The following is a 27,595-nucleotide window of genomic DNA, read 5'->3' as shown; positions in this document are numbered from 1 at the left end:
GGAAACAATTCTATATAACATAACCATCAATGTTATTTAGGTGTAAAAAGGCATCTAGACCCTCTTGAAGCTCTCTGCAGTCCCTGCTGTGACCAGCGCCTGAGGCAGGCTATTCCACAGATTGACAGTTCTCATAGTTAAGAAGCCCTGTCGTCTCTGGTAATTAAACCTTGTGTTCTCCAGACGGAGACAGTGCCCCCTCCTCTTTTGATTTGATTAAACCTGGAACAACTTTGCCCCATATTTTTGGACCATTCTCTTTTCGAGACTAATTAAATTTAATCTTTCTTTATAACTATAAAAAGGATGCCCTGTAGCTGGTCTTAAACAGGAGCCCAGTACTGAAAAGCATATTCCAGGCGCTAACCACTGCCTTGTACAGTGGTAATATTACATCCCTAGCCCGAGAGTCCATACCACTTTTGATGGTTGATTAATGAAATATAGTTAAGTTTAGTTATGTTTTGCCAGGCGTATAGAACTTGCTATACAAACTAGAAAGTGGTTCCCCAAGGCTGGACTTTATGGTGATCACCTGTGGCTGGAGAAATACCTTTCCATCTTTACTCTGCAAACATTAGTTAACAGGACTCAAAATAATCAAGGGAAATGCTTGTATTTGCTGTAGTTTGTTGTTTCCCTTCCATTCAGAGGCCACATTTTCACCACACCCATCACTAACACTCACTACAGATTTGGATCTTTATTGGTATGGACAGCACATTAAAGCTGGCTATGATATTTCCATGCTGGCCGTGCAAGTGGCTCAGATATCACTGTGGTGGCCACGTCTGTGAAAGCATTGTGTCCCCTTTTTTCATTCTGGTTTTACTTTGCATTATATTTTTTCCATGTTGCTCCTCTGTGATTAGGCGTCCATGCTTCACAGCAACTTGTTCCATTGGATGTCTCTGAAGAATGGGTGGGACTTGATCCTTTGTGCTCCCCCAGGACCAGCGCCAAGCCGTTTGTTTGCATCATAAGTAAGCAGCTGAAATGATGACATAGCATGGTTATGAGAAAATTGGTCCATCTAAACTGGACTTGACACAGCATAGAAAACCATTTCCCTGGGAAATATGACTAGAGCACATGGCAGACCCTACCCCATGTGCAGTTAATGTGCATGGTCAGAATTGTGTGTAGTAACAATACTGTAATACAGTATTTTTGTATTCTATAACATTTCACAAATCTCCCAGTTCACTGTTAGTTGCAGTTCTAAGATGAATCTAGATGTTCATTAGTAAAATTGTTGCAGAAGCACTAATGGGAACTGGCGTAGGCCAAACATGCAGAAGCGGACCCGTATGTTGCTATTGGGGCAGGTGATGGAGCTTTCATTTGTGAGAGGATTCCCTGCTCTCCCATACCTCTTTTAGTAGAGACACTGCTTCCACACTGAGCTGTTCTGGGAAGGGGATCTTCATCTGAGTGCCGACTCCTGACATCAAACTCTTGTAGAGAGGCTGCAAAGATCGAGAGTCAATCATCTCTTCCAACTAAGTAAACATTAAGAGAGGACAATACATTTTTCTCACCTGTCCAGTCATCATTTCAAAGAGAAGTGCTCCAAGGCTCCACCAGTCGCAGGCCTCATCCACAACTCCCACCCCCAGGACCTCTGATAAGCAAAGGAAAGAAATGTTCAGTGACTCCTAATACATAAGTGCCTATGTTTTGTTGCTAAGAAAATTACAGTAGCTCACCTGGTGCTACATACAGCTGCTCTGCTGCCTCGGAACAACAGATGTGGTCAACCTCTCGCCACTGGCCAAAGTATGTTAGGTAAGCGTCGCCTGTAGAAATACAGTAAGGAACGTCAGCCCAAGTTCACACTTAATTACGGCTCAGAGGATACTTAGATGAAACCTTATGTTACCTTTGTCTCCTAGTAGCACATTACGAGGATTCAGGTCTTTGCACAGAATTCCTTCCTGGTGAAGAGTGTCTAGTGCCAATATTAGCTGCGCACCCCAAAGCCTAGCTCGTGACTCTGGCACCCCATGACCAAAGTCATGTGATGAGCTCATGTGGCTGATGGGATTGAGTCTTTGGGTTGCTTGTTGTGTGGTCACAGTGTGGTCTCCGGAGTTCACAACCGGAGCCTCATATTTCCTGAGATGTTCAAACAAACGTCCTCCTGCAGTAATGGGGCAGAGAAGGGAAGATGCTAAACACACAGACAACCAATGTGTGGAAAAGCTTGGATGTAATCAGCTGTCTGACCTGAAATGTGTTGTAGCTGAAGATAAAGAGAATCCTCCCCAACGTAAAACTTCTGAAGCTGCACCATGTAGGGAACACTCTGTGGAATAACTGTGATGGCTCCATGGCCACAACGTCCCGACTTCATCAGAGACTACAGGGAAAGAAAAGTAGTCACAGCCAGGGACAGCTGACAGCATGGATAGTGCTGGTGTGATGCTGGTTGGTGCATTTCAACTAGACCACCCAAAAATGCAACACATCAGATACATCCACCTAGCAGATTTTATGGCTTTTTTGGAGTTCCATGCAGCACAGAGGGGACCACTCTGCTGTGACTCAATTTAACCTTTGCACTTAAACGTAAATCCTCTATGTAAACTACAGTTCTGCTGCACATGGAAACTCACCACATTACACACACAAAACCTTGTGCTTACTGGATCTTACCTTAAGGATGAACTTTGTTCCTGAGGAGGGGTCATACACCAACTGCACCTTAATGATGACAAACAGAAAATAGCAGAATATTAAGGGGACAGTGGTAAAAGGTGGTGAAGCAAATGTTGCCAAGGACCGGAAGGATTAGTCATAAGGTAGGGGGGCCACCAAATGATTCACAGACCATATAAAGCTGTCACCAGAAATCCCCCACCCTGCCCAAACCAACAATGCCTAGTAGTAAAGGGTTACAAGTACTCCCCATATCACCTAGAGCTAAAGTTAGTCACTGTACCTTAATAATAGCCGTTTTTCTGATATGCTATTTAGCATACTCTTTTATCCTAGCCATGACTCTTGTTTTCTCCCAGGCTGCCAGTAAACCATGCCCCCTTATTTTAACTGAACAGCCCTGTCTCCTTGTTCCTGATTGACAGGTCTCCATTGCTGGAACTAGTACTTTGTGACAGTCTGTCAATATTCAACTACAGATATATAAAGCTATATTTACGTATAAGAAATATTGTGACAATATTTTTACACTCTGATCTGTGTTTTACATTCATATAGATGATCAGGGTGATGTCATCTAAGGTCTTTTCCCCTCTAAATTTTCCATATCTACTGCATGTTTACATCTGATCACATGAAATCACAGCAGCCTCCAAGGGGGATGGTTAGAACAGAAAGTCCATGGAGGCTGCTGTGATTTCATGTGATCAGATACATACATAGATATGTCATATTTTAGGGGGCAAAGGACCTTAGATGACATCACCCAGGTCATATGAATAGGAATGTAACACAAAGCACAGTGTAAAAATATTGACATCATGTGATCACTTGTTCATGTCCCACCCTGGGACAAAGTAAAAAAAAAAAGTAAAATGTAAATAAAATAAAATAGAGAACCCCTAGTGCCCCATCACATATAAAAATTAAATTTACATTAAAAAAGTGAAAATTGCCACAAAACTAGGGTTGCGCCGATACCAGAATTTTGAGTCCGATATGATACCCAGAAAAGTATTGTAATACTCGATACCAATATGATACTTTCAACAAAAGAAAAAAAAATATATCTAAATGTTTAGGGTGTGGTCACATGGAGCGTTTACATAGCATTTAGAAACGCAATGCAAATGTCTGAATACATTTGCATTTCCATTGAAACACATGCGATCAGTAATGGTCACCAGTGATCTGCCAGGAGAAGCTTTAGTGCTTTATGACAGTGTAGTCTATGTATTGTAAAGGTCCTAACCTTTTTTGCGGATGGCAAACGGACACACCATTTCCTATGGGTCTGTTCACATGTCCATTTTTTTCATGGATGTGCAGACAGTGAGAAAAAAATGGCAGCATTTTTTTTTATCTTGCATGCAGACCACATATACTCACTGGCCACTTTATTAGGTACACCATGCTAGTAACGGGTTGGACCCCCTTTTGCCTTCAGAACTGCCTCAATTCTTCGTGGCATAGATTCAACAAGGTGCTGGAAGCATTCCTCAGAGATTTTGGTCCATATTGACATGATGGCATCACACAGTTGCCGCAGATTTGTCGGCTGCACATCCACGATGCGAATCTCCCGTTCCACCACATCACAAAGATGCTCTATTGGATTGAGATCTGGTGACTGTGGAGGCCATTTGAGTACAGTGAACTCATTGTCATGTTCAAGAAACCAGTCTGAGATGATTCCAGCTTTATGACATGGCGCATTATCCTGCTGAAAGTAGCCATCAGATGTTGGGTACATTGTGGTCATAAAGGGATGGACATGGTCAGCAACAATACTCAGGTAGGCTGTGGCGTTGCAATGATGATCAATTGGTACCAAGGGGCCCAAAGAGTGCCAAGAAAATATTCCCCACACCCTGACACCAACACCACCAGCCTGAACCGTTGATACAAGGCAGGATGGATCCATGCTTTCATGTTGCTGATGCCAAATTCTGACCCTACCATCCGAATGTCGCAGCAGAAATCGAGACTCATCAGACCAGGCAACGTTTTTCCAATCTTCTACTGTCCAATTTCGATGAGCTTGTGCAAATTGTAGCTCCTTATATAAAATAAAAATGTTATGCTGTTTAGAACATGGCGATGCAAAAACAAGCAGATTTCACAACAAATGAGTTCTATATTCTCAGTTTCCTGTTCTTAGCTGAAAGGAGTGGCACCCGGTGTGGTCTTCTGCTGCTGTAGCCCATCTGCCTCAAAGTTCGACGTACTGTGCGTTCAGAGATGCTCTTCTGCCTACCTTGGTTGTAACGGGTGGCGATTTGAGTCACTGTTGCCTTTCTATCAGCTCGAACAAGTCTGCCCATTCTCCTTTGACCTCAACAAGGCATTTCCGCCCACAGAACTGCTGTTAACTGGATGTTTTTTCTTTTTCGGACCATTCTTTGTAAACCCTAGAGATGGTTGTGTGTGAAAATCCCAGTAGATCAGCAGTTTCTGAAATACTCAGACCAGCTCTTCTGGCACCAACAACCATGCCACGTTCAAAGGCACTCAAATCACCTTTCTTCCCCATACTGATGCTCGGTTTGAACTGCAGGAGATTGTCTTGACCATGTCTACATGCCTAAATGCACTGAGATGCCGCCATGTGATTGGCTGATTAGAAACTAAGTGTTAACAAGCAGTTGGACAGGTGTACCTAATAAAGTGGCCGGTGAGTGTACATCCATAGAAGTTAATGGATCCGCAAAAAAATGGACGGCACATGCATGACATCCGTATGCAGAGTGTTGCAGCTTTTTTTGCAAATCTGAAAAAAAAACGGGTACAATATGGACTGAACACAGACCTCGCGTCTGCATTTTTTGAAACCTGGTATAGGTTCTGGCTCTGAAAGTATCATACAAATACGGAGATTACAATGCATTGTGCAACCCTACACAAAACACAACATATTGGGTATCACCACATTGGTAACAATCCGTAAAATAAAATAGTTACTGAACCCGTGCAATGAACACTGTAAAAATTTACGATATTTTCACATCCAACCTCATAAAAAAAGGATAAAAAGTGATAAAAAAATAACATTTACCCCGACATGATACCAATAAATAGTACAGCTTGCCCTGCAAAAAATAAGCCCTACTGCAGCTCCTTATATAAAATAAAATAAAAATGTTATGCTGTTTAGAACATGGCGATGCAAAAACAAGCAGATTTCTCAACAAATGAGTTCTATATTCTGCAAAACAAGGCAATTATAAAAACGCTGTATATAAATGGGATATCGCCTGAATCATAGTGACTCATAGAATAAAGATTCTAATGGTACAATGAACGGCCTACAAAGAAAAAACTAAAAACCCTAATCCAGAAATAATGATTAATAAAATCTCATCAATTAGCTATTGAACCACTCTAAATGATTCAACTTAATAGTGAATCTCATAAATAATAATCCCCCATATGTCTACACTACAATAAAATAAACATGTTATAGCCTCTAAAATGTGATGATGCAAATCTGCTCTGAATGGCGCCTCCTTCCCTTCTATGCCCGGCTGTGTGCCCATACAGCAGTTTACCACCACATATGGGGTATTGGCATTTTTCTGAGGAGGGGGGAAGGGGCAAAATTAATGTATTTTCCCCAAAAAATTTACAAATTGTAAATTTCACCTTCATTTTGTTTTTACCCCTTGTAAAACTTCTTAAAGTCGGTTTCTCATACATTGAGGGGTGTAGTTTCTATAATGGGATAATGTATGTGGTTATATGGTACCTTATCAATAATCTGTAGGACACGGCAGCTTTTCAAGTTCTCCACTGCAGCACTGAGTACTCGGATTGGTCGAAAACGGAGACTGCTGTAACCCTAAAATAGGTAAAAACATTGTTTTTATAGACCAAGACCCAGGAGAACTAGCATCAAGGTAACATGGCCACAGGACAGTCTGCATGTACATATTGCCTTATCTTGATGATACACAGATTCTTAGGAAGTATATGAAGACACCCGATCACTACTATTGATATTGGGTTACAAGTGGTGATATAAAGCCCACTTTTCTCACCTCCGCTATGCCATTCAAATTTCCAGGAGGCCTTTGCAGGTGGCAATTGAAGATTTCTTCTGCTCTTTTCAAGTACTGTGAGATTTTGCGTTTCACAGCCTCACGCCGCTCTCTGCTTGGGTCAACTTGAAGCAAAAAGAGGGCATATGAGGGAAGGAACACATACAGGATGGGGATTAAAAACTTGAAATAAAGGCAACAAAGCCTTACCCGTTACCCCACTTAGAAGTAGCTCCACCCCATGTTTGTAGTGACTGAAGGCCGCTTCATACTCCTCGTTGGCATCTCTCTCCTGTGCTACATGCAATTGTTTGGCAGCATCCACCAGGTAATCACGTTTGAATGGGACCTTTGCACTTGTAGTTTGCTCAGTGACCTCTGTGAATCCAATACGATATTGAGAACACAGGTCACGGTCACTGCTCATTGCCCCCCGTATGTGGTGAACTAAGGAAGGTCCAGCAACGCTGCAAGGGAACAAAAATATAAAAAATAGAGAACACATTGGTGGGGGGGAGCATCACATTGTATGTAGCAGTATAGTTTGAATTTTTTTCCCCTCTACTATAGCATACAAGCACATGACTTTCCTGCCAGAGCACTAGAGTCTTCTCCATTGGTTCCAGGCTCTAACCCAATTATGGCCCCTTGGGATAAAGCAGATTGCAATCAAATTTGGAGGACAGTAGGTTCTATTTTTAGGGGATCCTCAGTCTGACAGTGTTTGTGGGGCGTGTGGATGTCACACACCGATGACAGTAGAAAAGACTACCCAAGTGTTGATGCACAGTATTAGAGCAACTGTAATTGATCACACAGCAGAGAGCTCTATCATCTTAATAATATATTCTGCTATAATTGTTCTTTAGAGTAGAATGCTCCATTGTGTGAGTAGATATGCCCGTAGTGTAATCTATATAGATTAGTGCATATACGCAGGTGCAGCAGATACAGGTGAGGTGGTGGTGGTGTATTTGTTACAAAAATATCTATTAAAAAATAGTAATAAAAGCTTTGATACACACTTAATAGCCAGGTGCAGAAATCATGCACAGGTGTAGGGGACATAGTTGAGAGAAACATGCAGAGGTGTAGGGGACATAGTTGAGAGGACCATGCAGAGGTGTAGGGGACATAGTTGATAGGACCATGCAGAGGTGTAGGGGTCAGTTGAGAGGAACAAGAGAGGCGTAGGATACACCGGTGAGAGGACCATGCTCAGGTGTATGAGACACTGGTGAGAGAACCTTGCACAGGTGTGAGGACCATGTGGAAATGTGGGGACACAGGTGTGAGGATCATGCAAAGGCGTAGAGGACACAGGTATGAGGACCATGCAGAGGTGTAAGGACACAGGTGAGAGGTTCATACAGAGGTGTGAGGGAAAACAGGTGTGATCATCGTGTGCAGATTTAAGGGGACGCAGTTGAGAGGACTATGTGTAGGTGTGGGAGACACAGATGAGAGGACTGTGCATATATATTTACGGGACATATTTTAGAGGACCATGGACAGGTGTAGGGGACACAGTTGAGAGGACCATGTGAAGGTGGAGTTGTAGGGGACACAGGTGATAGGACCATGTGCAGGTTGAGGGGACACACTTGAGAGGAACTTGAGCAAGTGTGGGGGACACAGGTGGCAGGACAATATGTGTTTTAGGGGGCACAGGTGGAGGGGACACAGGTGAGAGGAACATGCGCAGGTATAGGGGACCCAAGTGAGAGGACCATGCAAGGTTGTAGTGGGCACTGTTGAGAGGACCGTTGAGGACATAGGTGCAATGACCATACACAGGTGCAGGGGACACAGACGAATAGGACCATGCATATACATATTACATGTATGTACTGTAGGATGATAAATGCAGATGGAATGGATTGTACTTAATCTATCATACACACATAACACACTACAACATATTGTCACATACAATGATCACACATGACTCCATCTCTCACCTTCAGGATGGATCCCAGCATGAAGCAGCGCCGCACCCTTTGCTCTGTCTGTGCTCATCAGCTGAATGATGTCAGACGCCATCCAATCAGCAGGCAGCTGCCTCATCACATCCGCAGCTACACGTCTCCTCCGCCTCCACCTCCTATCATCAGTAGCAGCAGCAATTCCAGGAACAAGAAACCATAAGCTGTAAAACCTCCCTATACCTGCCACACTGTATACTGTATATATAGTACAGCGCTACGGCAACTGATAACACAACAGAGAGCTCTATAATGTGACTGTTATTATAGAAGAATGCTCCAAAGTGTGACTTCTTTTACAGAACAGAGCAATTTAGTGTGACTGCTCTTACAATACACAGTATGGACCCCATAGTGAGACTGCACATACAGTAGAGATCCCATAGAGCGACTGCTCTTACGGTATAGATTAATATAATGTAAATGCCCTTACAGTAGAGACCCCATAGAGTGACTGCTCTTACAGTAGAGATTAAATAGTGCAACTGCTGTTATATTAGACACTTTTATTGTGTTATAGTAGAGGCCTCAATAGTGTGACCCTTCTTACCATAGAGACCCCCACAGTGTGACCACTATTACAGAAGAGCTCCATGGCGTGCTTGTTCTTACAGAAGAGAGCACCATAGTGTGACTGCTCTTACAGTAGGGAGTCCATAGTGTGACTGCTCTTACAGTAGGGAGTCCATAGTGTGACTGCTCTTACAGTAGGGAGTCCATAGTGTGACTGCTCTAATAGTAGAGAGCACCATAGTGTGACTGCTCTTACAGTAGAGAGCTCCATAGTGTGACTGCTCTAATAGTAGAGAGCACCATAGTGTGACTGCTCTTACAGTAGAGAGCTCCATAGTGTGATTGCTCTTACAGAAGAGAGCACCATAGTGTGACTGCTCTTACAGTAGAGACCCTCACTGTGTGGTTGCTCCTGTGGTGTGACTGCTCTTACAAAGGAGAGCACCATAGTGTGACTGCTCTTACAGAGAGCAGCGCCATAGTGTGACTGATCTTACAAAGGAGAGCACCATAGTGTGACTGCTCTTACAAAGGAGAGCACCATAGTGTGACTGCTCTTACAGTAGAGAGCTCCATAGTGTGACTGATCTTACAAAGGAGAGCACCATAGTGTGACTGCTCTTACAGAGAGCAGCGCCATAGTGTGACTGCTCTTACAGCAGAGAGCTCCATAGTGTGACTGCTCTTACAGTAGGGACTCCATAGTGTGACTGCTCTTACAGAGGAGAGCTCCATAGTGTGATTGTTCTTACAGTAGAGAGCTCCATAATGTGACTGCTCTAATAGTAGAGAGCACCATAGTGTGACTGCTCTTACAGAAGAGAGCTCCATAGTGTGACTTCTCTTACAGAAGAGAGCACCATAGTGTGACTGCTCTAACAGAAGAGAGCACCATAGTGTGACTGCTCTAACAGAAGAGAGCACCATAGTGTGACTGCTCTAACAGAAGAGTGCACCATAGTGTGACTGCTCTTACAGAAGAGAGCACCATAGTGTGACTGCTCTTACCATACAGACCCTCACTGTGCGATTGCTCCTACAGTAGACAGCCACCATAGTGTGCTGCTCTTACAAAAGAGACCCCCCCATAATGTGACTGCTCTTACAGAAAAGAGCTCCTCCACTGTCTCTTACAGGAGAGACCCATAGTGTTAAAGAAATCCTGAAGGTTGATTTGGAATCCTAAACCAACTGCAGGTCCTTTTGGACCCGTGGTTTGCAAACCGACCTTTTTCACGTCCTTCAGAATAGACCCCCATAGTGTATAGTGTGACTGCATTGTCTTGCAGTGTAACATTAAGGGAGCAGTCACGTGTTACGTTTTGATTGCATTTTGAAATGCATTACAACAGCTGAGGAGAGGTGATTTTCCTAATTACATTACTGTTAACATTTGCGTTTACAAAAAGCAGTGTAAATGCGATATTAACGCATGCATTAACAATGTGTTAACAAAACGCTAATTCATTATTAACAGCAACGTAATTAAGCAAATAACCTCTCCTCAGCCGTTGTAGTGCGTTTCAAAACGCTACCAAAACGCACCATGTAACCGTGCCCTAAACAAAAAACCCTGCATGCAGTTTTGTTGCGGTTTCCAAAGCATTTTCCCATAATTTAAGAGCCTAAACAAAACATATGTATTATATATTAAAGGGAACCTACCACCGCAAATCTACCTATAAAGGTAGATCGGGTGGTAGGTGGATCAATGGGACGTGAGGATAGCCCTTTTAAGGGCTAATCCTCACGTCCCCACACTTTTTTGTTAACTTTTATTAAACTTGTATGCAAATTTACTTATGCGGCTACTGGGGCGTGGAGTAGCCGCATCTGAGGTTACACGAGGTGGCTACTCCACGCCCTGGTAGCCTCTTTTCCCCTCCTACTCACCATCTTCGGCGCGCAGCTCTGCGCCCTCGTGTAACCTCAGATGCGGCTACTCCACGCCCCAGTAGCCGCATAAGTAAATTTGCATACAAGTTTAATAAAAGTTAACAAAAAAGTGTGGGGACGTGAGGATTAGCCCTTAAAAGGGCTATCCTCACGTCCCATTGATCCACCTACCACCCGATCTACCTTTATAGGTAGATTTGTGGTGGTAGGTTCCCTTTAAGTTTCTCGAGTAAAATCATGAACCCGCTCCCCCCTCTCATAGCGCCGCCACTAGGTGGAGGAGGTACCGCTGTCTTGCTAGTGGAGGAGCTCTGGACATATAAGAGGCGTGGTATTACAGGACCACGCTAGCTCCTCCCACTTACATTAGGTCGCTTGTAGTGAGGTCACATGCGCTGTGCAGCCATCTTGGTACTCTCTAAAAAATGCCTGCAGCCAACGAGAAGGAGACGGAGCTGTCAGAGAGGATTGAGGCCTTTATCACCGGCCTGAAGAGGGGTGGCGGGCGCCAGACGTCAGAGGAGACAGCTCGGGAGACGGTAGCCCTGCTGCGGAAGATCATCGCTCAGGCCCGATGGGGAAACGCTGGTGAGAAGCTGCTGACGACATGACCTGCCTTGTGTGTATGCGCTGGGCATGTGTGGCTCTTCCTGACTACTGATACAGATAAGATCTGCCTCCAAATACAGCACTAACTGTAATAACGCCTCGCACTATATAGGTACAGACACTTCTGACTAATGTGTGACCGGCAGGCAGCCATAGGTATATGTCTTGTATTTGGACGGATGGGTCTATACTAGTGCTACTGTCCCCTATAGACCGCCACTTTGTATACACTTCTCTATATGGGCAAAATGATAATTCTTTATGCCCGACCTGTGTGATGCCAGTCCATTCACCCCAGAGCTCACAGAACATAATAAAATAACCTGACAGTCTGACCTAGGGCACACCACTGAAAACTTTAACCCACCATGCCCTAAATAAAGAACAAAACATACATTTTGCCTATGGATAGAGAGTTGACGTATTCTTTCTCTCTTCTAATGGTTTGGTAACCTACTCCAAGCCTCCCTCGTATGTCATATCTGTGGCGCTGTGATTTCCTATTGCACCTCCACATATGGCATACAATCTCCTTTAGGGCGGCACAGTGGCTGAGTAGCACTTCTGCCTTGCACCCAGGTCAACACCTAGAAAAGAGTTTGTATGTTCTCTCCGTATTTGCGTGGGTTTCCTCCGGGTCCTTCGGTTTCCTCCCACACTCCAAAACATACTGTTAGGTTGTTTAGATTGTGAGCCCCATGAAGACTGGGACCAATTTGATATGCTTTGTGCAGCGCTGCGTAATCTGTGTGCGCTATATAAATAACAAATTATTTATTTATTATTTGTGCATATTTCATCTTAATGGATATATTAAGGAGATTTCTTCTTCCAGGCGAATTGATGGAAATCATCCGCAGAGAAGGAAGAAGAATGACTGCAGCTCAGCCTTCTGAGACCACAGTGGGGAACATGGTTAGGCGGGTCCTGAAGTTGATTCGAGAGGAATACAGTAGGTAAGGATGAGACGAAGTCTCCCGCTACAAAATCCTACCTTTACCTCAGGCCCACTGGCACACACCAGTCCCAGTTGTCGTCATCATTTGACCTCTGCCTATTGGTAGTTGTGCCATGACTTGTGTCATATTCTCTGTCCAGGCTACGAGGCTGCAGTGAGGAGAATGACCAGCAGGAGTCTTTACATAAACTGGTGACCGCTGAGGGGCCTAGTGACGATTTCAACACTACATTACCGTTGCTGAAGACCAATGTGATCGAGGCAGTAAATGAGCTGCTGATTGAACTTGGTAATTATTTGATACCTGGCATCAAGCACGTGTACACTTATAGATAAAACTACATTCCATTTTATAGATCTTAGTTTATACGGTTGAAAAAAGACACATGTCCATCAAGTTCAACCAAGGAAGGGATTTAGGGGAAACAATTTTATATAACATAAACGTCAATGTTATTTAGGCGTAAAAAGGCATCTAGACCGTTCTTGAAGCTCTCTGCTGTCCCTGCTATGACCAGTGCCCGAGGCAGGCTATTCTGCAGATTGCCGTTCTAATAGTCAAAAAAGCCCCGTCGCCTCTGGTGATCAAACCTTGTTTTCTCCAGACGAATGCTTACACGAAAAATCTATGTAGGAGGCATTTTGTGTGTCTATAGTAAATCCCCTTTGTTTCTGAAACAGAGGGCACAACAGACAATATTGCAGCTCAGGCCAAAGAACACATCCACTCAAATGAAGTGATAATGACTATTGGACGCTCAAGAACTGTACAACTGTTCCTCGAGGAAGCTGCCCGAAAGCGCAAGTTCCATGTCATTGTGGCAGAATGTGCTCCTTTTTGTCAGGTAGGTGTCACCTTCTGCCAGACCTGAATGAGGTGGTCTCCACACCTTCACTGAATGCTTCTTCTTGCAGGGCCATGATATGGCGGTCAATTTATCCAAGGCAGGAATAGAGACCACTGTGATCACTGATGCTGCCATCTTTGCAGTCATGTCACGTGTTAATAAGGTGAGTTGTTATCTCCTACATCTTACCTGACTTCTTCCCCCTATGTAGTGCTCTTGGACCATCACGGTATTGTTCCGTTTGCAATATTCACTTTTGGTGGAACTTTTGAAACTTCCAATTATAGCCAAGCTTAATATGTCTGTTATGTCAGCTTTCATAGGATATCTAGGACATCATCACAAAAGTAGAAAGTTCTCCCTAAAAGAAGAACTTCTTACCAGAACACATCTACCATCAATAAACTGATGGTAGATGTCCTTTAAAAACCTAATGGGGGATTGTCCCTCTGACCCCTAAGGTTACTTGTTGGGACTGACAGATTTTGTGTATAGGCCATTCCAGTGCCAAGCCAAGAAACTAATCTCAAGAAACTGTATGACCGATGTCATCATTACTTTTAAAGTGGAGTAGTAGTAGTACTAATGGTCTGTTGTGATTTAAGAAATTGCTAAATTCGCACCATGTTCAGCAGCTTTTCAATGAGACAAGTTGCCTCAGAGATTGATTTTGTGTCCTCTATTTCAGGTCATCATAGGAACAAAGACCATCCTTGCCAATGGCTCCCTGCGGGCAGTGTCTGGGACGCACACCCTGGCTCTGGCTGCAAAGCATCATTCCACTCCCCTCATTGTGTGTGCTCCCATGTTTAAGCTGTCACCTCAGGTACTGCTACGGTTTCTATGGTTTGTGGTGATGTGGGGTGTAGAAAGGTGACTGACTAGTGCCTTCTTTCCACAGTTTCCTAATGAAGAGGACTCTTTTCATAAATTTGTATCCCCGCAGGAAGTACTTCCCTTTTCAGAGGGTGAGTGTGAAGAAGTCGTCATTGTTGTTGAATGTGATATCGTGTATATGTTAGAATAATCACTCCATATTTTTTTTTTTTCTTCCAGCAGGAGAGATTCTCTCGAAGGTCAGTGCACACTGCCCCATCTTTGATCATGTTCCTGCAGAGCTTATCACTCTTTTTATATCCAACATTGGAGGGAACGCTCCATCCTATATCTACCGTCTAATGAGCGAGCTCTACCACCCTGCGGATCATGAACTGTGAACGTAATAAACACATGACACTGTATAATAGGAACTATTTTCTATTTTCATGGTTGACCTGCCTCATACAGCTGCCAGGCTCGGTACCGTCGTCTCAGCCGCTTCAGGTTGGGTGTTGGGGAAACCTGTAGAAAAAGTGACATTTTTATTTTAGATGGTTGAGTTATTTGCTACAGCAAAAGGCCTAATCTCACTCATTAATGCTAGGAAGCATGTGTAGGAGTCTATGGATATATACGGGTCAGTGTATTTACCTCTGGCTCAGGAACCATGTGATGCAGATCTGCAAGGGGCAGGATTGATGGACGTCCATGTGCACATTGAAATGGTAGAGAACACTGGGCCAGAGACTGCATTAGATAGCAGCACTCATCCAAGGTGAGAGACTGGTTAAACTTCACTGCCCCTGTGATCAGATGACACATTTAGACATTGCCTATGAACATGTACTCGGTCAATGCACACAAGAGCACTGAACTACAGCATAAGGCCTGTGTCCAGAAAATCCTAAATAGATACCTAAACTTGTTTTCATATGGCTTTCTATATCACATGATAGCAGTGTCAGTACTGCTGTTTAGAGGGGAAACAGCGACTCTGCTTTACATATCAATCTGATACAACGGACGGAGAAAATGGGAGTCATTACCATTAAAGGGGTTTTCCCATAAAACTCGGCAATCTCCGTCAGCTCCAAAGAGATTAATAGGCCAGCCCTGCATGAGTGACCGGCTGCTCCACTCATCTCCTGGAGCGACGATGGGTCTTGTGATCTGTGATCATCCCCGAGACCCCCCCCACAATCAGCGAGTTAAGAACTTTCCTGTGGATAGGTCTTGCCTTTTTTCCGTGGAAAAAAACTTTTTTTTAACCCACCCATGATGATCCTCATTGTCATAGTGCAGCAGCCCCCTTCATACACACTGCAACAAACACCCACCACTTACTGTTAACCATTTAAATGCTGTCTGCACACTTATTTTAGTTATAGATCAGTAAGAAAATCCACATACCCCCAATACAGTAGTAATGCAGTATATCTCAGAATCAATCAGACCCCCCCCCCCCTAGTGTTCAAGTTCACTAGAACTTTCCCTCGAATTCATATGAAAACACACAAAAAAAAAATCATATTAGCCTTAAAACGAAAAAAATAGCCCCAAAATGTCCGAACCGCCTCTTTTTTGCCATTGTACCTCACATTAAAATTTTAATAAAGTGATCAATAGCTCTGTACGCTGAAGACCTTTTTTTTGGCAAAACAGTAATGTAGTTTTTAGCTGGTAACAGGTTCCAATAAACTACGCCAGGGGTAGGGAACCTACAACTCGATCAAGATGTGGCTCTCTTGACAGCCACGTCTGGCACGCAGACCAATTTATTTTTTCTTTCTATAAATAGCAATTGGTGCTGTGTGCATTTAAGACACACAAAGATCTACTGATCCACTGTACTCAAGCAGCGATGCTATATCGATTTTGAATCATTTCACAGTACCTGGCTCCCTGCCAGGAGAGTGTGGTGAGGGGCAGCTTCAGAATGTGTGTCTCCACTCCACCACACTCCTACAACTCCCTTCCCCTTTCCTGTCATGGGCATTGAGGGGAGGAAGAATGCATGAAGAGGCTGCAGCTGTGAAAGCTACCCACAGTGAAGGCTGTAAAAACTGAAACCGTTGCAAATGGGGTTTTTTTTTGGTCAATTTTACATTATTTATTTTTTTCAGCTTCCCAGTACATGGCATGGAATATTAACCCCCTCCCGACAAGTGACGTAATAGCACGTCACACGTCGGGTGCATGGAGAGGGCTTACGGGCAATTGGTGCTAGCCCATCCATCAACAATGGCGAGGATCGTTGCTCCCCATGACATCATCGGGGGGGCGGCGATCGGTCGCCATGACAGACTCGGGTCTTCCGTCTCGTTTTAACCCATTCATTACAATGTGCAAAAAAAAAATTTCAAATCACCTCACCCCACCCCCCTAAAACTGATAAAAATATAAATAAACAGTAAAAATCATAAACACAGTAGGTATCACTGCTTCTGAAAATGCCCTATCAAAATACGTTTTTTTCACTGTGTTTAACCCCGTAACGGAAAATAGCGCCAAAAGTCAAAAATGCAATTTGAAGTACAATTTGTTAAGCAGGAAACAAAGTGCTCACACAACTCTGCATATGGAAAAAATTTAAAAGTTAGATTTTTGAAGGTGGGGAGTGAAAAAATTAAAACGCAAAAGCGAAAAAGGGCCTCGTCTGGAAGGGGTTAAATGCCATCAAAGGAAGTACAATTTGTTACAGAAAACAAGCCATCCTACAGCTTTGTACACAGAAATATAAAAAAGTTAAGAGTGCAAAATGGAAATGAAAAAAAAAAAAAGTTGTGTCCTTAAGGGGTTAAATATATATATAACAAAACACACACTTTATTATTGTTGCAATAAATCTAAAATGTAAGGAAAAAGAGCGAAAGTGATATACCACTATATCAAATACACACAGCCAGGTGAACAACCTCAACACCGTAACTATATATCTCTATACAGGATTATCCTAACCATTTAAATATTGGGACTCGGCGCTCAAATAGTGCAGTGATAAGGTTGATTCTATGTGTCTAGATTAGTGGTGGTCCTTGGTGGTCAGCTATTATGCACCTGGAGCACTTCTGTTATTAGACAAGAACCTCTGAGGATGGACTTTTGGTATAGTTCCAGCCCACTGCTGTTTGGCATTTAAAAATGCGATAGTTAATCATATTTCAACATGATGCAAGGAGTCCCTGGAAGGGTGGCCGATCTATGAAACAGGACACTACACAGTTTGTGTCCTTATTCTGAAAAATTGCTCTGAGTATTCCTTACACAACCAGAGGTCTGAGTACGGAATACGGAAGTCATTGTATTTGGTACTTTGTAAAATACTATTTTAGGCCACAAACATGTTTGTAAATTTAGTTTTCTATGTGGTTGGGCTGAAAGATCTTGCATTTTTTTCCCATTCATAATGACATCGGGCAGTCCCCGACATGCATTGTTCCGACTTACGAATGACCCCTTGTTACGAATCGGGAACTCGCCAGAAGTCCGCAGGTCTTGCGCCAGTGTGATTCCCATTCCTGCGGCTTCTTGCTCTTCCAGTGCAGCAGCTTGTGTTAGATTGCTCCTGCATGCTTCTGCTGCGATGGTAGGTAAGTAAGGACGCTAACAATATCTCACCAGCAAAAGCATCCTTGGTTACTCACGATCTGATGTAGCAGCGGCTTACAGGAGGAAACCAGCCGCTGCACTGGAAGAAAGAACGCTTGTGTTGGTGAGATGGCACAAGCATCCTTAGGTAGCAGGGATTTCTGCTAGCAATGCTTTCCTCTCTTCAAGGCCATTGGCTTCAGTCTCCTCCTGCAAGCCGCTGCATTGTTCGATCACTGGTAATAAAGGACACATTGGGTCACATTTATTTAGAAAGTCGGAAACTGCACTAAAAGTGCTATTTCAGTGTATAATGCTGCATGCTGCGATTCACTAAGCTCGAGCGCCACAAATTATGAATCTGGCGCTTCCCCACACAGGCCTGACAGAGTTCATCAACTTTTTTGTGGTGCACCTTTAACATACGGCGTGCAACACAATTTGAAAGTTAAATATGGCGCTTGGTCCGAATCGGGCGGACTGACCGACTGCATGCCCCCTAATTAGTGTCGCATGGAGGTTAGCGCAGCTGTGACACAAAAGGGTTGTGTGTGACACAATAGCAGTGCAGACATTTCTTAAATACCAAAAATAACGAACAGAGCTGTGAGGCACGGGGCACTACCGCTACTCTCCCTGGCTTGCAGACTTGAAAGACATCTTCATAGACGGGGCAAAAATATCGGATATTGGTAAGGGTGGTGCTCAGCATACAGTGTGTAGATCACAATAGAAAGCATAAAAAAGAGACATCTGCGGCACTCACCCGTTAAAAATTCTTCTTTATTGTAGTCTTCACGTAAAATCAGTCTGACATAATGAAGCCAAAGTGGGGCAGAGGTAGGAGCAGAGGGTCAGAGGATAAGGCGACAGCCGTTTCGCGCCGTCCGGCGCTTTCTCTAGCCTGTGGAGTGTGGCGTTCTCACCTGGTTCTTAATACAGCCGGCGAGGCGTCACACCCCCCTCTCTGTTGCTCAGCAACCCAGACGCTGTCAAACGTAGCAGCAGGAAGTAGGCTGGGCTGCGCACTAAGGCGTTATCTGGACAAGGCAACACTTGCAAAATAACAGAATAACAGAATTTAAAAAACACACACACATAGCAGGAAGATTAAGACAGTGAACCAATCGCTACTAAATCATAAGGGGAAGCAAGGAAAGGCATTTAAACAAAACAGCAGTATAGCGATAACTTGGTATAGGCAGAGGGGTGTACCGTGCGCGTGCGCCTGAATATGCGCCATAGCGGTAAAGCCGAAAAAAGGGGGGGAGAAGGAGGATATGTGATGTTATTACAGGAATACTCCCATATCGTTCTTGTCATTCAGGCCTAGGGGACCCATGGCATTGGTTCTCAAGATCCATCTTGCCTCTTTTCTCAGGAGTTCTCTGTGGCGATCCCCACCGTTGGGGGGTACCGGGACATGCTCGATACCGCCGAACCGGAGGATGCCAGCGTTACCTCCATGGACCTTGTTCACGTGTTCAATGAGTCTAGGGGCACCTCTACCACTTTTTACCGATTGACAGTGTTCACTGAATCTAATGTTCAGTGAACGAATGGTTTTGCCGATATAAAAATGGCCACAGGGGCAAAGAATCACATACACTACGTATTGCGATCTGCAAGAGATAAATTGTCGCGGAGTTACTCTAACTCCTCCGATATGAAATTCGCGTTTCTTAATGTTTTGGGGGCAAAACTTACAGTGACCACAGCAGAAGTTACCGTTTGGGATTGCACTGTCGAGCCAGTTTTTTTGAATAGAAGGTAAGCGGCTACGTACTAGATGATCTTTAATACTTCTAGTTCTCCTAAAAGAGACTAAGGGAGGCGCGGTGATTAAATCCCTAAGCACCGGATCCTCGGTTAACATATACCAATTTTTATGAATTGCATTTTTAATTCTTTGAGCCATGGGGCTAAAATTAAAAGTAAAAGTAAAGCGTTCACTGTTCTTGGATCTATGTCTAGTGTGCTTAGGGTGCAAGAGGTTTGTGCGTTCAAGGGCAGCTGCTTTCTGAAAGGCCTCGTTAATAACCTGAGGGGGATAACCCCTTTTAAATAACCTTTTCTTCAAATCCTCTGCTTGAGACAGAAAGGCGTCATCTTCGCTATTGACTCGTCTGAGACGTATAAATTGTCCATAGGGGACCGCCATTTTCACATGCTGGGGGTGGTAGCTATCATGATGTAAGAGGCTATTGGTCGAGGTGCTCTTTCTAAAGACCGTAGTAGTTAAAGTGGAATGCTGTACCCGAACCAGAACATCGAGAAACTCGCATTCTGTACGGGAAGTTTTAAATGTGAAAAACATGTTCATATCGTTGTTATTAATGTAAGTAATGAATTCTTGAAATTGCACCTCTGTCCCTGACCATATAACGAAAATGTCGTCCACATATCTCCAAAATGAATGTATGTATTTGGCATAAGAATTTTCTTTAGAAAAAATATACTTATCTTCGAGCACGGCCAGAAATATATTGGCGTATGTGCAGGCCATGGGCGTACCCATGGCCGTACCATCTCTCTGCCTATACCAGGCATCCTCAAACTGAAAAGCATTGTTAGTAAGGATAAAATATATCGCATCACAGATAAAGTTCACAAATTCCATGTCTCTACCAGAGTTAGCTAGGACCTTGCGTACAGCCTCTACTCCCAAGTGATGGGGAATTCTAGTATATAAGCTTTCCACATCTATGGTGGCTAGCATGAAGCCATCTTGCCAGGGGGCATCTTTCAGGTTACACAAAAAATCATTAGTATCCTTCAGGTATGTGGGGATCTCCTGTAAAATGGGTTGCAAGATCCAATCCACATACCTGGAGAGAGACTCGGTAACGGAACCCACTCCGGCCACTATAGGACGTCCCGGGGGGGATTGAAGGGTTTTATGAATTTTTGGTAAAAAGTACCACGCTGGTTTCTGAGGGAAAGGGGGAAATAATTTTTCAGCCATGGATTTACTCAAAATGTCTTTTTCGACTCCTGTACGGAGGAAAGAACAGAGCTTATTCTTAATTTTAGGCGTGGGGTCGGAGGTTAGTTTAGTATAAACATCTGGATTATCCAGTTGCCTGTGAGCCTCTAATGGAAACATATTTGACTGGGGGAGTCAGAAACAACTGAGGATGCGCAAGAGATACTTAAATAAAAAGAAAACTAACGACTACTGGACTACTGACTCGGACTCCAGCGTATCAGACGATAATGTAAACACCCGACCACAACAGTCAGAATCCGGAACTCCTCAAACTACTGAAAAGAACATCCCTTTAGGAAAAGGACGAGGAGGGGGCGCGGAAAAAAGAGAAGGCAGAAAACGGAAACAAGTGTCCTGGAGACAATAAAAGAGGAGTACACAAACGAGACAGGAGAAGATAACAACGAGCTCCTAGTAGTCAACCTGACCGACACCGAACTGAGTCCTGAATGTATATCGTTACTGGCCAAAGGATTGGGCTTCTGTCTATCCGATAATTTCAATTTTGTAGATTTCGAAATTGACCTCTTCAAAGGGGTTCGCAATATCAATCTGAAAAGGTTTTTTTCAATAAATGCATCAAAAAATGTCACTAGTGCTGCCCGTCTCCCAAAGAAAGAGGGTGAAATACCCATACATATAGGACCCCTAGGTTTCATAGTCAATGATCCTCTGGAGCCACAGGATCGAGAGTGCCTGATGGCCCTAATGGATCTCGACGATGTACAGATCCATCAAACGGAACCCATAACGGGAGCAGCCTTTAGAGGAGGGAATAGATCTACATTTAATCCCCCATTAGTCCCGGGAGGCGCCTTGTCTCAATTCCAAAAGAGGGTCCTACAGAGCTTAAAAGCATTGGTCTACGAGAGAGATCCCGATAACATCTCAAAAGAGGAAAAAGTGGCCCTTAATTGGCTTAAAGATAATAAAACCCTGGTAGTTAAAAGAGCGGATAAGGGGGGTAATGCGGTGGTGATGACCCGAGAGTATTATAAAAAAGAGGCTCACAGGCAACTGGATAATCCAGATGTTTATACTAAACTAACCTCCGACCCCACGCCTAAAATTAAGAATAAGCTCTGTTCTTTCCTCCGTACAGGAGTCGAAAAAGACATTTTGAGTAAATCCATGGCTGAAAAATTATTTCCCCCTTTCCCTCAGAAACCAGCGTGGTACTTTTTACCAAAAATTCATAAAACCCTTCAATCCCCCCCGGGACGTCCTATAGTGGCCGGAGTGGGTTCCGTTACCGAGTCTCTCTCCAGGTATGTGGATTGGATCTTGCAACCCATTTTACAGGAGATCCCCACATACCTGAAGGATACTAATGATTTTTTGTGTAACCTGAAAGATGCCCCCTGGCAAGATGGCTTCATGCTAGCCACCATAGATGTGGAAAGCTTATATACTAGAATTCCCCATCACTTGGGAGTAGAGGCTGTACGCAAGGTCCTAGCTAACTCTGGTAGAGACATGGAATTTGTGAACTTTATCTGTGATGCGATATATTTTATCCTTACTAACAATGCTTTTCAGTTTGAGGATGCCTGGTATAGGCAGAGAGATGGTACGGCCATGGGTACGCCCATGGCCTGCACATACGCCAATATATTTCTGGCCGTGCTCGAAGATAAGTATATTTTTTCTAAAGAAAATTCTTATGCCAAATACATACATTCATTTTGGAGATATGTGGACGACATTTTCGTTATATGGTCAGGGACAGAGGTGCAATTTCAAGAATTCATTACTTACATTAATAACAACGATATGAACATGTTTTTCACATTTAAAACTTCCCGTACAGAATGCGAGTTTCTCGATGTTCTGGTTCGGGTACAGCATTCCACTTTAACTACTACGGTCTTTAGAAAGAGCACCTCGACCAATAGCCTCTTACATCATGATAGCTACCACCCCCAGCATGTGAAAATGGCGGTCCCCTATGGACAATTTATACGTCTCAGACGAGTCAATAGCGAAGATGACGCCTTTCTGTCTCAAGCAGAGGATTTGAAGAAAAGGTTATTTAAAAGGGGTTATCCCCCTCAGGTTATTAACGAGGCCTTTCAGAAAGCAGCTGCCCTTGAACGCACAAACCTCTTGCACCCTAAGCACACTAGACATAGATCCAAGAACAGTGAACGCTTTACTTTTACTTTTAATTTTAGCCCCATGGCTCAAAGAATTAAAAATGCAATTCATAAAAATTGGTATATGTTAACCGAGGATCCGTTGCTTAGGGATTTAATCACCGCGCCTCCCTTAGTCTCTTTTAGGAGAACTAGAAGTATTAAAGATCATCTAGTACGTAGCCGCTTACCTTCTATTCAAAAAAACTGGCTCGACAGTGCAATCCCAAACGGTAACTTCTGCTGTGGTCACTGTAAGTTTTGCCCCCAAAACATTAAGAAACGCGAATTTCATATCGGAGGAGTTAGAGTAACTCCGCGACAATTTATCTCTTGCAGATCGCAATACGTAGTGTATGTGATTCTTTGCCCCTGTGGCCATTTTTATATCGGCAAAACCATTCGTTCACTGAACATTAGATTCAGTGAACACTGTCAATCGGTAAAAAGTGGTAGAGGTGCCCCTATACTCATTGAACACGTGAACAAGGTCCATGGAGGTAACGCTGGCATCCTCCGGTTCGGCGGTATCGAGCATGTCCCGGTACCCCCCAACGGTGGGGATCGCCACAGAGAACTCCTGAGAAAAGAGGCAAGATGGATCTTGAGAACCAATGCCATGGGTCCCCTAGGCCTGAATGACAAGAACGATATGGGAGTATTCCTGTAATAACATCACATATCCTCCTTCTCCCCCCCTTTTTTCGGCTTTACCGCTATGGCGCATATTCAGGCGCACGCGCACGGTACACCCCTCTGCCTATACCAAGTTATCGCTATACTGCTGTTTTGTTTAAATGCCTTTCCTTGCTTCCCCTTATGATTTAGTAGCGATTGGTTCACTGTCTTAATCTTCCTGCTATGTGTGTGTGTTTTTTAAATTCTGTTATTCTGTTATTTTGCAAGTGTTGCCTTGTCCAGATAACGCCTTAGTGCGCAGCCCAGCCTACTTCCTGCTGCTACGTTTGACAGCGTCTGGGTTGCTGAGCAACAGAGAGGGGGGTGTGACGCCTCGCCGGCTGTATTAAGAACCAGGTGAGAACGCCACACTCCACAGGCTAGAGAAAGCGCCGGACGGCGCGAAACGGCTGTCGCCTTATCCTCTGACCCTCTGCTCCTACCTCTGCCCCACTTTGGCTTCATTATGTCAGACTGATTTTACGTGAAGACTACAATAAAGAAGAATTTTTAACGGGTGAGTGCCGCAGATGTCTCTTTTTTATGATTTCTTAAATACCTGTGCAAGCTGTTTTAGCCTAGAAGAACGTGCATAGTACGACAAATGAGTGGCGCAAGCCCTTAGTAAATGTGCCCCATTGTGCTGGTGCAATCACACAAGCGTTCTTGGTCACTAGGGATCTCTGATAGCAGTGGCTCTTTTATTTCTACACATTGGAATTTTACTTATGCAATATATACTAGTTCTGACTTAAAGACCTGTCACCAGAATTTTACTTCTCGCATGAGTAATATCTGCTTGTAAAGGGTTAACCTCTTAAAGACTGCCCATTGTAAATATATGTCAAAGAGGTCAGGGCTATTCATAGTTTCTGCTCCATACAGGCCAGGTATCTACTGTATCATACAACAGCCACCTGCAGTTGTTGCTGGCAACAGTTGTTGAGGAAGCCATTTACTGTCAATCCCCCTTCCCCCCCCCCTCCCCCCAAAATAACTGGATTTGTCCAAAAGTTATTCCCGGCAATGAAACCCATAACAGAAGATAGCAGCAAAACGAACAAATCACTACTTTTTCCCCAATTTAAAATTTTGAATATTGAATAAAGAGTTAATCAAAAAGTTGTACAATCCCCAAAATTGTAGCAGTGAAAACAATACCTTAAAGAGCTTCGTAAACCGACGTATGAAAAAGTTATTAGCAGCAGAAGATGGCAAAATGAAGAACATTTTACTTGTACAAAAGGTTTTAAATCTATTAAAACATAAGAAAACCTATACAAATTTCCGATAACACTAGCAGACACTGCCGCGTTGTACAATAGGAACGCCTGACCGTGCTCAAAGCTAGGGGCGGAACTGCTGCATCAAGCCTGGCAGTCACCGCCCGCCTATGGAGTGGGAGGAGCTTTAAGCGCAGTCTGACGTTCCTATTGTACAGCGCTGCGGTGTCTGATTATTATTGGAGGTGCATCTCTTGTAGCATTGGAAGCTTCTTACTTTAGTAAGCAGTTCCTAGTGCTGTTTTTACAGGTGAAAGGTCCTATTAAGCAGTTAAAAGTCCACCCCATGTCATCTAAAGTGATCTGCCATTGAGGCAATGAGGATGTCCTCTTCCTGTCCTTACCAGAATGCATGGTGAACTTAGCAGTGAGCACTGTGTGAGATGTTCTCACCATTTACGCGCCTGGTGATGGTGGGGAGCCACATGGCAATGGATGGGGCTAACATAGATAAATCAGATTTAAGACGGACATCTGCACTGCACTTTTCAACAAATGCACCTTGGAGGGGGGGGTTAAAGCTGAATTCACACGACCGTCCGCAATGGCAGCACGGTGTGATCAGTACCACTACGTACATGGGGAAAAGATAGGACATGTGTTACCCGTGTTACCGCGTTGTGTATCTCTATGGAGAGGGGTCACACCTCCTCTTCGCTATCATGGCGAGCGTTTTTATGCCGGCCAGGCCGCATATGTTCGTGTGGATGCAGCTTCATGTGCCAGTTCTTTATGACATGTTCCCTTTAAGAACAGACCTACAAGCTATCATGCACATAACCCCCCTGGTTTTACTGCCTGTATAAGAAACTTTGTAAAATACATTTTGGGGAGAAAAATATTCCTTTCACCATAGAGATTAAATGGAGCAGAACAGACATATGTGGCCATCTGCTCCATTCATCTTGGGGATTGACGAGGGGTCGATGGAGGTACCTGGGACCCCATCGGACCCCCCATTCTCCTGACCTGTGGGGGCTTGTGCTGAAAAATTCAGATTATACTACTGCTACATTTAATATTCCCATGTAGCAGTAGGTGGGCCTTGAAAATCTATTTCACTGGTGGGCCCCGGTCCAACCCTGTGTATAAGAGCATCTCATACACACAGGCTGCAGGGGGCGTGGTTGCTAGCACCAGTGAGCACATAGGAGTCAGCACCAGGAGTGTCAAATCATTATACAGGCTGTCAGTCATGTGTATAGGAGTATCTCACACACACACAGGCTGCAGCCGCCAGCACCAGGAGTGTCACATCATTATACAGGCTGTCAGTCATGTATATAGGAGTATCTCATATACACACAGGATACCAGGAAGCACATAGAGGAGCCAGCACCAAAAGTGTCACATCATTATACAGGCTGTCAGTCAAGCACTGGGGGTGTGGCTGTGCCTCCCACTCATGAATAGGCTGGACTGCTGAATATGATTCATTGGACCCCCCTCAGGTCATTTGCATATAGCTACATTTAGTTGGGGATGGGGAAATGCTTTCTAATGGCAGTTTATAAAAATATATTTAGTTTTAGGTGGTTAATTTGCCTGACAGGTTCTCTTTAAGTATGTATGTTAAAACCCCCTGCCACAATAAAGTAGTTCTGGGTCAGATGTCAACCTGGCTCCTTCTGGTCCTTACCTCTTGGAATCTGGTTGTGAGGACATCCCCAGACATTTACTAGGTGTTGAGAGACTCCAGCAGGCACATGGCCTGCAGTGGTACAAAGGAAGTTTCATTTTTTATGTTAGGAATCCAACGTTACCAGTTAAAAGATATATACAATAATTTTACCACTTCTGGCAAATCCATGTAATTGGCTATTTCTAAATTAAGTCACCAAGACTGGTATATGATACCCAACACCAGGACAGACAGTGTTTTTACCATGGCAGGCTTGTGATGCCAGAACCTTGAGGACAGTTCCTGGTACAGCCCCACATCCTGCACCGGGTACCTGTAAAATCTAAGCCAAAACATCACATTCACTAATTGCACGTGAACTTCTCAGATACAATAGGAAAAAAATGGCAAACTGACAGAAACCTTCATACATTAAAGAACAACTGTAAAGTTTTTTTTCCACTAATAAAAAAAGCTCTTTTGAATAGGCTCTTTGCATATTATCTGTGTTACCTACATCCATCACTTTCTTTTCTATACCACTCAGATTAACTCAGTGCTAAAGTAGCTCCTTCCCCTGCCTGTGCTGATAAGCCCTGGAGACCATCCTATAAACAACTCTATGGATTCATAGGAGTGGCTGTTGCTCTCTGCTCACAGAGGAGGAGGTCATGTTACAGAGCTCTCTCTGTGTAGCAGAGTGCAGTGTGTTTAGAGGTGTGGATACAGATGTCTCCCACACAGAATAATGAGGGAAAAGATCTCCCCTGATTCCTATCAGTCTCTCCATCCCAGTATGCAATCCTACAGAACTCTCCCCGTCTCTCTAATCTCCTTATGCTGCTCCCTTCCCCAGGAAGGGTCCATGACAGTTACGTGCACACGTGAAGAAAGGAGAGGCGCTGCCTACAGAGCAGTCACGGACCTGCCATGCACATGAAGATAGAAGAGGAGCTGCTGTCGGAATGGTCAGTA

The 27,595-nt window shown here is 43.9% G+C and overlaps 3 protein-coding genes across 9 annotated transcripts in view; 1 reads left to right on the top strand and 2 right to left on the bottom strand.

Annotated features, from left to right (window-relative positions):
• Positions 1–688: 688 nt before the first annotated feature.
• On the bottom strand, positions 689–11,582 carry RPS6KL1 (ribosomal protein S6 kinase like 1). 2 transcript variants are annotated; one of them, XM_072116844.1, is made up of 12 exons: positions 11,458–11,582; positions 8,660–8,802; positions 6,909–7,165; positions 6,699–6,823; positions 6,407–6,499; positions 2,659–2,706; positions 2,230–2,362; positions 1,883–2,143; positions 1,710–1,799; positions 1,542–1,624; positions 1,374–1,469; positions 689–991 (listed from the first exon to the last, which is right to left on the bottom strand). In XM_072116844.1, exons 3-12 carry the CDS (start codon positions 7,123–7,125, stop codon positions 884–886), a joined length of 1,254 nt encoding a protein of 417 aa, XP_071972945.1. In that variant the 5' UTR covers positions 7,126–7,165; positions 8,660–8,802; positions 11,458–11,582; the 3' UTR covers positions 689–883. The 2 variants fall into 2 exon arrangements, with proteins under 2 accessions (XP_071972945.1, XP_071972946.1); XM_072116845.1 differs by lacking the exon at positions 8,660–8,802 and having other exon boundaries at positions 11,458–11,578.
• EIF2B2 (eukaryotic translation initiation factor 2B subunit beta) lies at positions 11,451–14,751 on the top strand. Of its 2 annotated transcripts, none has more exons than XM_072116847.1 (8): positions 11,451–11,680; positions 12,537–12,657; positions 12,800–12,948; positions 13,341–13,504; positions 13,575–13,670; positions 14,196–14,333; positions 14,409–14,475; positions 14,567–14,751. In XM_072116847.1, exons 1-8 carry the CDS (start codon positions 11,518–11,520, stop codon positions 14,722–14,724), a joined length of 1,056 nt encoding a protein of 351 aa, XP_071972948.1. In that variant the 5' UTR covers positions 11,451–11,517; the 3' UTR covers positions 14,725–14,751. The 2 variants fall into 2 exon arrangements, with proteins under 2 accessions (XP_071972948.1, XP_071972947.1); XM_072116846.1 differs by having other exon boundaries at positions 14,564–14,751.
• ACYP1 (acylphosphatase 1) overlaps positions 14,749–27,595 on the bottom strand; it is a 25,727-nt gene continuing 12,880 nt past the window's right edge. For all 5 annotated transcript variants that reach the window (XM_072116829.1, XM_072116833.1, XM_072116830.1 and 2 more), the window contains 3 exons: positions 26,885–26,963; positions 14,978–15,129; positions 14,749–14,848 (listed from right to left, as the gene is read on the bottom strand). In XM_072116829.1, the coding sequence (XP_071972930.1) occupies positions 14,771–14,848; positions 14,978–15,129; positions 26,885–26,963 (309 nt within the window). In that variant the 3' untranslated portion in view covers positions 14,749–14,770. The remainder of the gene's footprint in view (positions 14,849–14,977; positions 15,130–26,884; positions 26,964–27,595) is intronic.

Source organism: Engystomops pustulosus, chromosome 7 (genome assembly GCF_040894005.1).
Source record: "Engystomops pustulosus chromosome 7, aEngPut4.maternal, whole genome shotgun sequence".
Classification (NCBI taxonomy): domain Eukaryota; kingdom Metazoa; phylum Chordata; class Amphibia; order Anura; family Leptodactylidae; genus Engystomops; species Engystomops pustulosus.
This window is presented reverse-complemented; position numbering and strand designations above follow the sequence as displayed.